Source organism: Gymnoscopelus braueri (assembly GCF_963280865.1).
Source record: "Gymnoscopelus braueri genome assembly, chromosome: 4".
NCBI classification, from domain to species: Eukaryota; Metazoa; Chordata; class Actinopteri; order Myctophiformes; family Myctophidae; genus Gymnoscopelus; species Gymnoscopelus braueri.
In genome coordinates, this window is record NC_137605.1 from 6,274,402 (window position 1) to 6,289,117 (window position 14,716).

Consider the following 14,716-nt stretch of genomic DNA (forward strand, 5'->3'; position numbering starts at 1 on the left):
CAATGCTTTTAACGGATTTAGCGATGTCTGTGGCGACGTGAAAAAAACAAAAAAACAGCAATAAATCGCTGGCACTGGTGAGTACATTATTTATGATATTAAACTCTGGCATGGAATGTGTTAATGGGTTCAGACGTTCTGTTCTTATTGGGGACCCATTCAGTTTCCCTTGGGACCCACTTGAATGACCACCCATCCCTGGGGCCATTACAATGAAAACGGTTCAACATCACTGTAGACGTACAGTACATATTGACAGGCATGTGTCTTACGTGTGGTAGATGTGGATATTGACAGGCATGTGTCTTAACCCCTTAAGACCTGGTATCTGTGTCATTTTTAGATTTGAGCTAAAAAAGCATTATTTTACACTTTGGGCTATTCAAAAATAGCAGATATACAAGCTCATAGCGCGGCACCGAGTGCCGCGCTACGAGCTTGTAGACCTGCTATTTTTGAAAAATCGTGAAAATGTGTGCAAATCTTTGAATACATATATTTTTAAAGCAAACATTTTAACTCAAATCTTTGCTTCTGGGGGTCCCTGGGACAAAATATTTTCAGATGGGGGTCCGCGGCCAAATACATATCATTCTGGGGGTCCTGGACATGAAAAAGATTGAGCACCACTGATATAGAAACATACGTTTTTCAGAAAACTGTCGGGATTTAGGAGACATGTAGAATCGGCTTCAGGTCTCAATGGGTTAAGTGTGGTAGATGTGGATATTGACAGGCATGTGTCTTACGTGTGGTAGATGTGGATATTGGCAGGTATGGCGCTGATGAAACCAACCAACTTCTTATTGGAGGAGACTCGGACTCCACAATGCCACTGAGGCAGCCACCCAGGAGGACGCAGAGCCCTGACGGACACACAGACACACACGTTAAACAACCAAAACACACTACAGTACATTACCAAAACGCTTTTTTCCACCACCACTGACAAGTAGTACTGCCTGAAGCTTAGACGCACAACATCGCTAGCTAAAATAAAAATAGCTACAATTGTTACAATAGCCGGTCTAAAAGCTCACAAAGCGTCACAATGCAACATGTGAGCTTGTAGATCAGCTGAACATTTTCCCCTTTAACGACATGCCCATCATTAGGGGCCACTAGGGCTAATGAACTCAGAGATACTCTTATTTCATGTACCTTTGAACAAGACCACAGGCCCAAACGTGGGCTCTCTTTTTGTTCAGCTCATGTGCTGAATCTTAATATATTCATCCGTATCCTGAGTGCATTCTAATTTTGTTTTGTGTTTTGTCTTTTTTCACGCGGATGAATCATCTCTCCATGCAGCTGGCAAACACAAACCCACAGGGCCAACAGAGCAGCGTTGATTTTGACAGCAAATTTTGATTTACTTTTAGTCTTTTGAATAAAATTCTGTTTAGTTTGAGTCATATTTTAGTCACCTGAAATGTTTACTTTTAGTCTAGTTTTAGTTGACTAAATATCATAAGATTTTAATCGACTAAATCTACAGGTGTTTTAGTTCATAAAAAAAATAATTGGCGGGCCGTGATGGCATCGAAATGATTTTCACTTAGTAGCAAAGTATAGCCGATCTACAAGCTCGCCGCGACGCGTTGTGAGCTTGTAGATCAACTATTTGCGGTCTGTGACACCCGCCCGCACCCATGATGACTTGTCTTAGTTCTACTGGATCTCTTCTCGTTTTAGTCGAAGAAATCAACAGAGACAACCCTTATAAAACTCATTTTCAATAGAATAACACTAATTCAAAGGGACCTTCATATATGGAATTTGATGATTATACCTGGCAAAACCTTGCATTTGAAGAGTAAAATTTTAGCAACATTTTAAAAATCGCTGCATAACATTCAGTCCCAATGTGCTGAAAAAAAGCCAAATTATTATGATACATTGGCGAAACCGATATATCATCAGGGCTCTAGTTGAATGGCTATGTGGGCATTATTAATGTTTGTAATAAATGTTGTAAAGGCTTTATAAGCTTAACCTGGTCATATAATATGTATTATATGACCAGGTATGTATTGTCTGATTCACAGCCTTTTGCGATTATTTTAATGTTGTTTTATGCTTCTGCTTTTCTTTTTTGCTTTGTCGTCAAAGTTGTGACATTGTAATGTGATTCAAATGTTTGTTATCAGGGCGTCCTTGAAAAAGAGAGCTTGCTCTCAATGGGTTTCCCTGAATAAATAAAGGTAAAAGAAAGAAAGAAAGAAAGATAATATGTGAGTGCTGAACAGAGCAGTGGTTCAGGGTTGTGAACAGGCAGATGAGGATTCTTACCATTTGAGGAAGTTGGGCGAATAATCGAACCGGAACATGTTGTCATCGTCTTCTACGTAGTTCTCATTCAACAACGTGTACAACTCCTTCAGCTGGCAGAAAGACAGCAAAGGTATGGATTGTCATCATAGTACACCGCACACGCACACACACACACACACACACACACACACACACACACACACACACACACACACACGCACACACCTGCCATTTGCATATTAACGGGATATTTAACTTTTTGGTCATTTTATCATCTACACAGGCTTTTTTTTTTTTTTTTTACAAAAACACCCGTCCTTGGTTCTGGTGACTCATCCTGCCCTCCTAATACGTGAGGGGGTCATTTTCGAAAAACAATATTAAAAAATAAATGAAGTAATAAGTAGTAAGTAATTGAAAAAACACGGTCTCCTCACGTATTAGAAGGACAATATCAGTCACCAGAGCCAAGGACGGGTGTTTCTGATGAATCTATCATGGTTAAAATGGAGTTTGAAGTTATAATGGGTTTGTATAGGAAGGGGGCGTGTCTGATAAAACGAACATCAAATATCTAAATACTGAATCAAGCATCTTAAAAACTGTCTGGGGTGCTCCCAAATGCGATAGTAGACGAGAAAATGGCTCAAATTAGTTTTTAAAGTGAAATATCCCTTTAAAGGGACTACACCATGAATGTTAACTTTTCCTTCTTTTTTGTGTGTTTTTGGTCTCCCCTACCCCTCTTCTATCCCAAAAAATACCCCAGTTTGAGCACTCAGGCTTTCACAGCATATCTGGGGTTTTCTGTAAATTGGTCTCAAAACAGGCCAAACTGATTTTCACCCGAACGTGACGTCACGTTCGGTACAATCCCTCCCGTTTTTTCGTATTTTAGTATTTGTTTTACTTTTTCCACACAGAACCAGGAGATAACGTGATCCAAAGATGTACTGCTCCATTCACTTCCTGGTTAAAGTATTTGGGAAATATTCTGTATCTCGATCGGCTCCTGTGTTTTACTATGTATTTTTTGGCGAGACATGCTATTTTCAACGGCGTATGACAAGCGAACGGGAGGCCGCGATGACATTTCTGTTTTTTTTCACGGAAGCACAGTGAAACCCTCAGTGATTAGCAGCGACCAGGGGGATAGATCATACAGGAGATAAATATTCTGTGACCTACTTGAAAAGGTCAGAAAATCGAAAAATCGCTGGCAGTGGATGATTTTTTGGGGCTATTTTTTAAATAGAATCCTGAAAAGTAACATCTTTATTTAATTTCAAGTGCATTTAAGTTATACTTATGTTAACTTTATGAACTTAAATACAAATACATTGGACATAAAAAAAGACAATAGAATTTTAATACAGGTCATTAAGCTACTAATATAAACTAAAAGTAATTAAAGCGGGTCATGTTTGCATGTTTGGAATTGCAACAGCTGAAATCAATAATATATCAAAACTGTTCGGGGGTTGCTCCCAAAAGCCTGAGTAGACGATAAAAAATGGCCCAAATTAGTTTTTTAAAGTGAAATATCCCTTTAAGACTTGATTTAAATTCTGCCAGTGAATGAGTAAATATCAAAGAGTACAGTACTAACCACGTCAGCGTTGCTGAGGTCCAGTGTGTCCCACATGAACCCGTGAGGTAGGGAGTAGGGCTCCTGCCTGATGTTCTCCTTGTCTGCCTCTATGGGGCCGTGACTCGTCACCACCTCATCTGCACACAGCAAAACAACCGGTGGCGTAAAGCAGTGGTTCTCAAACTCTTTCATGTCAAGGACCCCCAAATTGACGCTTATTAGGCCGCGGACCCCCATTTGAAAAGATAAGCCAGGGACCCCAATAAGATTAGTTTTTTACGGCTCTCCAGCAGTGATTCTCAACCATTTTAATTTCAAAGACCCCCAGTTTGACATGCATTAGGGCTACAGACCCCCATGTAATGGCATTTCTATCTCTGGGACCCCAATTTATATTGTAAAATCAATGTTAATTTAACTCTGAGAGTGTACAAATGGAACCAAATGGACCCGTTAGGGTCCATTTGGTTCCATTTGTACGCTCTCAGAGTTACAGACCCATAAGGGTCCATTTGTTTCCTATCCATCATTTAGCTGGGGGACCCCCTGGAACCCCCTCAAGTACCCCTGGGGGTCCCCGGACCCCACTTTGAGAACCAATGGTGTAAAGTGACCGAGTACGTAGGACTCCGGTACAATTTTGACGTACCTTTACTTTACTTTACTTTACTGGGGTATTTTCGATTTTCAATACTTTTACTCGTCCACTGCATCTCTGAGGAAAATATTGTACTTTTATACTCCACTACGTTTATTTCGAAACTTCAGTTACTTTGCAGGTATACATTTTTTACATTATAAAACATACATTAACCACTTCAGCCCTATTTTATAACTAGGCTATTTGAAAATAGACGATCTACAAGCTCACAACGCGTCGCGATGCGACACGTTGTGAGCTTGTAGATCGGCTAGAGATTGCCATAATTTACAGCATATGATTGCCATCGGAAACCTCTTAACGCCATACTCTAACTTTCTGTGTTTTTTCGTAAATGAATGCCTCTACTTGATCATACTACAGCGTCACACAAACGTATCAAAAGTAGCAGATCTACAAGATAGATTGTAGTATCTACTACTTTTGCTATTTTTGTTTAATTGAAGCTTAAAAAAATGACAGTTTTGGACATATGAGGTTTATACCCGAACAGGGTTTTGATTGATTGATTGATATCTTTATTGATTATTATGAAATAAAACATGTCACATGTAAGACACATCTACAGTAGCCCACCACAATCAAAAAGGCAAAAAAAAAAGCTTACAGCTCGTTTCCATTGCGATGAGACGATATGAGATTCCATTTGTACAACTTTTTCTAAACTTGTTACGAGTAAAATATCTATGACAGCCAATTAACCCATTAAGGCCTGAGGCCGATTCTACAAAATGTCTTCTAAATCTTAAGTTTTTTTGAAAAAAACGTACGCTGCTATAATCAGTGGTTCTCAAAAAAAAAGGACCCACCCAAAATTATATGTATTTGGCCGCGGCCCCTCATCTCAAAATATGTTGTTCCAAGGACCCCCAGAAACAAAGACTTGAGTAACAAATGTTTGCTGTAAAAATATATATATTTAAAAGATTTGCACAAAATGTTCACGATTTAAAAAAAAAATAGCAGAAGGGTTAAGGCCAGGCAATATTACTGGACTTTGAAAATACTCTTAACTCTTTCAGCAGTGTAATTATGTAATCATTTTCCAAAACATGTCATCATAGCTACCGGTTGAAGGTGCCTTTTAGTGGACTATGTGGTTGAACCTGACAATGCGCTGATACCCTTTGCACCTTAACCCATAAAGACCGGGAACGCATCTGTGTCATTTTACATTTCTTTAAAAATGTGTGCAAATCTTTGAATATATATATTATTTTTTTTACTCAAATCTTTGCTTCTGGTGATTCCACAAAATGTCTTCTAAATCCTAAGAGTTTTTTGAAAAACGTATGTTTCTATATCAGTGGTGCTCAAACATTTCCATGTCAAGGACCCCCAAAATATATTTGGCCGCGGACCCCACTCTCAAAATATTTCGTTCCAGGGACCCCCCCAGAAGCAAAGATGTGAGTTAAAAAAAAATCGCTTTAAAATATATATATATATATATATATATATATATATATTCAAAGATTTGCACACATTTTCACGATTTTTAATAAATAGCAGAACTACAAGATTTTCTGATATTCTTTTTGCACCTTTAAAGGGATATTTCACTTTAAAAAAAAAATTGGTCATTTTATCATCTACTCAGGCCTTTGTGAGAACCCCAGACCGTTTTTAAGTTGCTTGATTCACTATTTAGATATTTGATATTCATTTTATCAGACACGCCCCCTTCCTATACAAACCCATTGTAACTTCAAACTCCATTTTAACCATGTTAGATTCATCAAAAACACCTGTTCTTGGTTCTATAGGAAGGGGGCGTGTCTGATAAAATGAATATCAAATATCTAAATAATGAATCAAGCAACTTAAAAACTGTCTGGGGTTCACAAAGGCCTGAGTAGACGATAAAATGACCAAAAGTTTTTTTTAAAGTGAAATATCCCTTTAATGTCTAATTTGTTCATGTCAAGGACCCCCAAATTGATATGTATTTGGCCACGGACCCCCATCTGAAAATGTTTTTTTTTTGCCAGGGATTCCCAGAAGAGAAGATTTGTTAATACAATTCTAAATTATTCATAAGTTCTTTCAAGACTTCCAATATTTTTCGAAAATGTTCAAAAATAGCAGATGTACAAGCTCACGCTGTGAGCTTAGTTACATCTGCTATCTTTGAATAGCCAACGTAAAACTAACAGATAAAGTGGTAAAACAATATTGAGATACTGTATTTAACACATTTTGCAGTTCTGGAACCCCACCAAGGACCCCTGGGGGTCCCTGGACCCCACTGTGAGAACCGCTGATGTGCAGTATATACCTTATGTCTAACCTCATGTACATACTTGTACAGGATGGATATGCTATGTGTATATATTATATGTAGATATATTTTCTTTGTTGATCTGTCTTTTTATTTTCCCTTGCTCCCCCTGTCTTGCTCCCACCAAGTGCCACGCTATGAACTGCTATTTTTTGAAAATGTGTGCAAATCTTTGAAGATACATATTTTTAACCCATTAAGACCTGAGACGATTCTTAAAAAAAAATCAAAATCCTAACAGTTAAAAAATAAATAAAAAAAATATCAAGATTTTTCAAAAACAGCAGATCTACAAGCTCATAGCCCATATACTATGAGCTTGTATATCTGCTATTTTTTAATAGCCAAAGAAATCTAAAGTGACACAGATGCGTTCCAGGTCTTAACTTATTGAGTGCCATTGACGCGTTTCACGTGTTTTCCCGCTATGGAGCAACGTGCCAATGACGTGTTTTGAAAAAAAAAAATTAAAAACGTTCAGAACCCAAGATATCATCATTTGAAGATTTGCTGCTCCATCCACTCCTTGTTTAACTTATAACTGAAAAAGGCTGTATCTCGCTTCCTAAAGCACTTTTTTTTTACTTTGAATTATTATTATTTTTTTAATCGCACTGTCCAGAAATAGCCAGAAATAATTCTGGCACTCAGTGAGGTAATGGGTAAAATGTTTTACTCAAATCTTTGCTTCTGGGGGGGGGGGGGGGTCCCTGGAACAACATATTTTGAGATGGGGATCCGCGGCGAAATACATATCATTTTGGGGGTCCTTGGCATGAAAAGGTTTGGAAACTACTGATATATAGCATACGTTTTTTCAACAAAAAAAAAACGGTTAGGATTTAGAAGACATTTGCAGAATACATATTCATAGATTTGCAAAAAAAATGATCACAATTTTCTAAACATAGCAGATCTACAAGCTCATAGCGCGGCACTCTCATAGGTGCTATGAGCTTGTATATCTGCTACTTTTGAATCGCCAAATAAATCTAAAATGACAACGCTGCGTCCCACGGATTGAATGGGTTAGCCTGTTATTTAGAGGACCGATTTCAATGAATGAAGAAGACGCCACATACAAGTACAGAGAGAACAGAACAAACATGGTACCGACGAAGGTGGGAGAAACCAAGACTCCTAAACTTGGAGTGATTTCCTGCTATATCGGGTGGGTTTAACCCTTAAGACCTGGAACGCATCTGTGTTATTTTTTTATTTGAGCTAAAAAGCATTATTTTACACTCTGGCTATTCAAAAATAGCAGATCTACAAGCTCATGCTGCGCTATGAGCTTGTAGATCTGCTATTTTTGAGAAATCGTGAAAATGTGTGCAAATCTTTGAATATATATTGTTTTAAAGAGAACATTTCTAACTCAAATCCTTGCTTCTGGGGGGTCCCTGGAACAACATATTTTGAGATGGGGGTCGGCGGCCAAATACATATACATTTTGGGGCCCTTGACATTAAAAAGATTGAGAACCACTGACATACTAACATAAGTTTTTTCAAAAAACAGTGGGTTAAGACCTCAAGCCGATTCTACAAATATCTTCTAAATCCCAACAGTTTTCTGAAAAAAACGTATGTTTCTATATCAGTGGTGCTCAAACTTTTTCATGTAAAGGACCCCCAAAATGATATGTATTTGACTCGGTGCCGCGCTATGGCCCCTACATTGGTCCTACTCTGTCTCCCTCTCAGTAGGTGGCGCTATTGCACATCAAAATGGCTAAGGAAAGAAAAAGTCTCTATTAGGAACATCTGTACATAGAGACCCACAGGGACTACAAACTTTACGCCCACAATTGAGACAGTGCATCCACGCAAGGTCCGTTAGAACGATGTACTGCAGCTGTTAATGCAATCTCTATGAGATAAATATGAGAGTTAGCCTACTTTTAACACATCGAGTGCCATAAACGGTCCGGACCGTTTTTGAGGATCCAAACGAGAAGTGCCGAAAACGGTCCGGACCGTTTTTGACCCAATTCTATTTTTAGTGGCCCACGTGGGGCGCTAAAACGAAACTTTGACATCACCCAAGGAGTTTCTGAGAAGAAGAGGCTGGATGTGGCTCCATGTCAAAAATCCTTCCGGTCGGCGTTTTCAATGTTATCTCCTTGACTAAAAGCTTAATATCTCCATTTCTTTTTAACGTGGTGGAAACGAGCCGTTTTCGATCGGCGATCACGCTGCAATGGAGGATCGCGTTGGAAATATTATTGTTCCAGGCATTAGTCGGGACCCTCCGCTGTCTCGCACGCACGCTTTGTTTACATGCACTTCCGCGTCGGGGCTTCTACAGCACGAAACGTATAACGCAAGTGGATGGAAGAAATGCAGGCACTCAATGTATAATATTTTAATAAACCTCTGGCACCCAATGTGTTAAAATGATCCTACATGAACTGGAGACGATATAGAGTTGAATAAAAATATGTTTCCAAATGTACAGTATAGTGTCTTTATCAACTTCAGCACTGAGCGCTGACTTAGAAGATGGGAATTCTCATCACAATCCCGACTGACTTTGTTCATGTCTATATTTTGAACATCTCATAGGCTTATATTAATTTTCTACCTACAGCCGAGCTCCGACGGTACATGAAAGATTTAAACGTGTGGGTTTACCGCTGTTGTATTAACTTGCCCGAATGTAGTTGGGGAAATAACCCAACTAAATGGAGGAGTGGCATATCCCGACATTTTCAACTACTTAGTGAATTCTTCAGGTTAGTATTAATATACAAATAGTCTTGCAAGATGCTGTTTGGATAATTGTCCAAAATAAATAGCCTATAAAAATGATAAGTGAGAGACACACGATGGGATGCTTTTGACACACTGATGGAGTATATTATAGTATATTGTGGGTTGTATATGGCAGGTATGTCACATTAAAAAGGACAAATAAAACAAATGGGACACTTTATTAGAACACAAAACTACTGCTACAGCCTCAGTAGTCAACCAGTGAAATTACGGTATTTTACGATGCCTCTCCTAGAGATTGCATTGACCGCTGCACTACATCGTTCTAACGGACCTCGCGTTTGTAGTCCCTGTGTGTCTCTATTTGATTGAAAAGGGGGTTGGATCTTGGTGTATTTCAATCACTCTCAAGTGGAGACCCCAGGGGTCCTTGAGGGGGTTCCAGGGGGTCCCCAGCTATATTGTTGATAGTTGTTTATGATATTTGTATTAGTTTTTTCCAAAAAAAGACAGACATAAAGGAATTTAAAAAGGAGAAAGAAGTAAGAGCATAAACAAAGATATATTGCTGATAGTTAGGAGGAACCAAATGGACCTTTGCAGATCTGTAATTCTGAGAGTGCACCCTAACCTTCACGGGTCCATTTGGTTCCATTTGTGCACTCTCAAGAGTTATAGACCAATTATTTGTTTATAAACATTGAGACTGGACGCACAGGTGACTGTTTCATGTAATCAATTCTCAACAGATCCCCAAACCTGCTGTTTTGGGGTGCTCTGGTTTCAGTTCATTCAACCTCCTCTTAAGGATAAGGATAATTCCTTTTAACAGGTCGTTCATGAAAGTCCTTGCGGTCTTGTTTCCAATGAGAACCTGTGAGCAATTGGGGTTAAGAGTCTTGCTCAGGGACAAATTTCATATCATCGGCACATATGCTGGGATAGCCTGGAATCGAACCTGGGGCAACCAGGGCCTCTGGTTCCCTAGGCGGGCTCACTAACCACTCAGCTATGGCCGCCCCCTCTTGTGTGTTGGCTAGTGGGGTGCGCCCTAGCGAGACATATATACTTCATTGTGCAACGGTTTTGTGCACCGAGAACAGCTGACATACAAGCTCACAACCGTGTCGCGGATGCGACCGTTGTGAGCTTGCAGGTCTGCTATTCTCGGCCGTTCTCCGCACGCGACACCTTCGCGGGACGGAGCATAAATTAGGGCTGACGGGCTGCAGCTGCGCGAGCAAGAGCAGGTTCTGGTACCATGATCATTGAGCGCCCCCCTCCGTTCTTATGACAGCCACTGGAGGTGGGGTTTGGGGGACAACTGCTTTTAATTGTTATTATTGTTTACACACAACAGAAACCAAGGATTATACATTTCAAGAGCGAGAGATCACAGTAAAAATCCTAAGCATTCTTCCTCCACACTGGGAGAAAAAAAGCATCTGAAAAGTTTGATGCGATGCATTTTTACACGTGAGGCTGTGACCACTTTAACATTGCGTCTTATGAGCGGTGGGGTTCTTTTGCTGCCGAACCTGTGCGCCCCACACCATACTGGTTCTTATCAGTGTGACGTTGTCTGTTAAGGCGTCTATACAGGTCCGAGGTCTTATGCATAACAAACTGGGGGAGTTCAAAAACAAAGTTTGAGAACCACTGGTGTAGCCTATTTGACAGGTTGGTGTGTGCGGTTAGGTTTTACTCACTGAGTTTGGGGACCGGCTGGGTGTCCCAGAACTGGTACTTGTGTTTGGCCGCCTCGTCGATGCTCTTGGCCGGACCCTGACATGACAACAGCTCCATGGCCCTCTGGATGTCCTGGAGCTTCTGCATGGGCAGGCCTGGGTTCTGTGCACCAACACCGGTGGTGGGGAAAAAGTACTCAAAGGTTTTTACTCGAGTAAAAGTATCAACGCTGCAATGTAGAAGTACTCCTGTTACAAGTAAAAGGTCCGGAATTCAAAATGTACTTGAGTAAAAGTACAGAAGTATAGGTATCAAAATGTACTTAAAAGGTTGGGTAAGTGATATTGTTTGGTTAAAACAAAAAGTATTTTGTTAAAAGGTTAAAGCACTATATTCTGATAGTAATCATTGCTATAGAGTGTTTGTTCAGTAACAGAAGTCTCTCCGTCTCTCCAGCTCTTTAATAAACAGAAATAGGTGTCAAAATCTCAGCCAATCAGGAGAAAGTACCTATTTTTAAGCTTAATTTGTAAAGTGTTCCAGTTCCAATTTTGTCTGCTCATTTCTTAGTGTCATCACTTCCAATTTCACTTGTTTAATCTGTATCCTGATTGACTTCTCTATCCTGGTTGGATAAAATTGGAAATGAAACTGAAAACGAAAATGCATTTTCTGTTTCATAAAGAGCTGGAGACAAGGAGACTCCTGTTACTGAACAAACACTCTATAGCAATGATTACTATCAGAATATAGAGCTATTTAACACTTATTTTAACCAAAGCAAATCACTTACCCTACGTTTGAAAATAGCCGATCTACAAGCTCACAACGCGATGCGATGCGATGCGTTGTGAGCTTGTAGATCGGCTATTTTCAAATAGCCTAGGTATAAAATAGGGCTAAAGTGGTTAAAGTATGTTTTATAAATTACAAGTACAGTACTTGAGTAAATGCACGTAGGTACTTCACACCACTGATAAACACAAACACACACACACACACACACACACACACACACACAAAGCGGGATGTATTCCGGGATGTATGCCTTTGAGCCGGGCACCTGGGCACTGAACAACAGTAAATGAAGATGTCTGTGTACCTTGATCTCCTGAGAGTCAGAGGCGGAGTCGGACTTGGTTCCTCCAGAACTCGGCTTCTCTTTCTTTCTCTTCTGTTTCTTTTTCTTTCTTTTGGCCCCCAGGTCTCCCCCCGGACTCCTACACACACACACACACACGCACACACACACACGCAAACGTGAACCTACAGTAGCGAGCCAGGGAGCTGTGCATGTTGACTAAAGACAGCTGAACTAATAGGCCAGGGGTCTTCAAATGTTTTTCAGGCCAAGGACCCCATAGCAGAGAGAGAGATGAAGCAGGGACCCCCACTACATATTGTATAAAACTGTGTTGCAGGTTAAACCTTTCCATACATTTCATAGATAGCTTCATAGACTTGTTTTACATACATTATATTTGTATGTTTTATTAATATGTTCATGTTAATGTGCAGACGTTTTTTAAACCCTCAATATTTAGTCAACTTGACCATTGGCTCTGCTCTTTTTCCCCTCTACACCAACTCTCAGAAAATAGCAGATCTACGAGGCGTTGTGAGCTTGTAGATCTGCCATTTTCCGCTAATGTTCCCAATCACAAAGATTTGGCGGACCCCCCGTGGTTACTCTGAGGACCCCCTAGGGATGCTGGACCCCCTGTTGACCCCTGCTAATAGGCAATATGGCAAATGTAATATAGTCCATCACATGAGAGAGAGGGTGTCGCTTACCGACATGAACAGAACAGATTACGGGTCCATTTGGTTCCATTTGTACACTCTCAGAGTTACACACCCGTAAGGGCCCATTTGGAAACCCCTTAAGGAACCATGAGGGTCCCTGGACCAGTGGACCCCACATTTTAGACCCACTGGTGTAGCAGTGTTTCCAGTGAGCCAACATGCACAATATCGGCACCCTGACTTGATTGTTTGACCAGAATGATGGAACAGAGCCTTCATTAGTATCATTGGTAACACCTGTGAATGTCTTCACAATATGGCTGCTGTGCATAGAGCCTACTGTATATGGATGCAGTTCAAACGTTGGTGTGTGTGTGTCTCTGTCATGATGTTCCATACAGAGATGTGCAGTACAGAGGTGTACCAGCTAATGTTGCTAGGCTAGTGTGCCGTTACACTCCGACTGGTGACCTACCGAATGCAGTGTCGCGCCGTTTTGCCATTTCGGCACATTTCAGAGATTAACGTGTTTTCATACCCTTTCTTACCATGTGAAAAAAAAATGGCATCTTTCATTCATTTGAGCCCATATGCTCATGTTGTAATTAATAACAATAATTTTCAAATACATTGATGGCAGTCCTCACGAAGCAGCCTCCCCGTTAGCATTTAACTGTGTTTGAGGATATTGGATTATTAGATAGGCAATTGCATTTTTTTTTAGAGTTGAAGTTTTAATTGTAATCAGCAAAACAATTCAGTGTTTTTTAAATGGCACCTCTATTTTTAAACATCTGTGATCATGCTGAAAGCACAATAAAATAAACAGACAACATTTCCCCCCCAATGTCGTATCACAGCGACCCCTGTGGTCACAGACTGTGACGGGTCACCGGTATCGGCGTGACGCGGGCGACTGCGCTACCACCACCACCAGCCAGGCGCCGCCGCTCCTCCTCCTCCTCCTCTCCCCTTCCTCCTCCTCCTCCTCCTCCTCAACCTCCTCCATCCACTCCCCGACACAACAGCCTCCAGAACCGGCCCCAGTGCTAGAAAAGTAACACACACAACCCCCCGGTCCTAACCCGAGCCGGGCCGGGCCCCGGGGACCGTTAACGCTCACCCCTGCATGTGTTCATTCTCCTCCTCGTTGTCCCCGTCGATCCCGCAGGTGTCCTGGTCGTCCAGCTCCAAGCTCTGCTGGCTGGCCGCGGATTCACTGTCCTCCGCCATCATGGAAATGTAGAAAAAAAAAAAAGAAGAAAAAAAAAAAAAAAAAACAAGCAAGCGAGGCAGATCGTATGGGGAGGGGAGGGAGGGGGGGGGGGGGGGACACTAAGCTGACAGTGGGGTAAAGACGCCACCCAGCGGCCAAACCCTCATACTTTTATTTCTCGTTTGTGTGTGTTTTTTGAGTGATTCTCAAACTTTTAATAGGCTCCATGCACAACAGCCACATTGGAAATAAATTGGGCCTCTTCTTTACTTCCTTCACTGGTCTTACCAATTATACTAATAAAGGCTCCGTTTCATTCTGGTCAAACAGAGTCCGGGTTGCTACTCTGGTCTTGGTACCCTCATGGTTCCTTGAGGGGGTTCCAAATGGACCCTAAAGGCGGTTACACACCGGCGAATATGCGAATATACGCAAAATTCGGACTCGTTCCGAATAATTAAAAGACGCTTTTTTCGCTCCGCGAAACTGGTGTGGAAGCTTGCATTGACTTTATAGCCTAAGGTTTACAAAAAAAACGTA

The 14,716-nt window shown here is 40.9% G+C and overlaps 1 protein-coding gene across 1 annotated transcript in view; it reads right to left on the reverse strand.

The window, feature by feature from the left end:
* Positions 1-14,193, reverse strand: part of nmt2 (N-myristoyltransferase 2) — a gene marked incomplete at its 5' end in the record, with an annotated part of 29,774 nt that extends 15,581 nt beyond the window's left edge. Inside the window, 6 exons of the mRNA XM_080427211.1 lie at positions 750-866; positions 2,293-2,384; positions 3,884-4,002; positions 11,235-11,376; positions 12,317-12,434; positions 14,084-14,193. Of these exons, the coding sequence (XP_080283337.1) occupies positions 750-866; positions 2,293-2,384; positions 3,884-4,002; positions 11,235-11,376; positions 12,317-12,434; positions 14,084-14,193 (698 nt within the window). The remainder of the gene's footprint in view (positions 1-749; positions 867-2,292; positions 2,385-3,883; positions 4,003-11,234; positions 11,377-12,316; positions 12,435-14,083) is intronic.
* Positions 14,194-14,716: the final 523 nt, after the last annotated feature.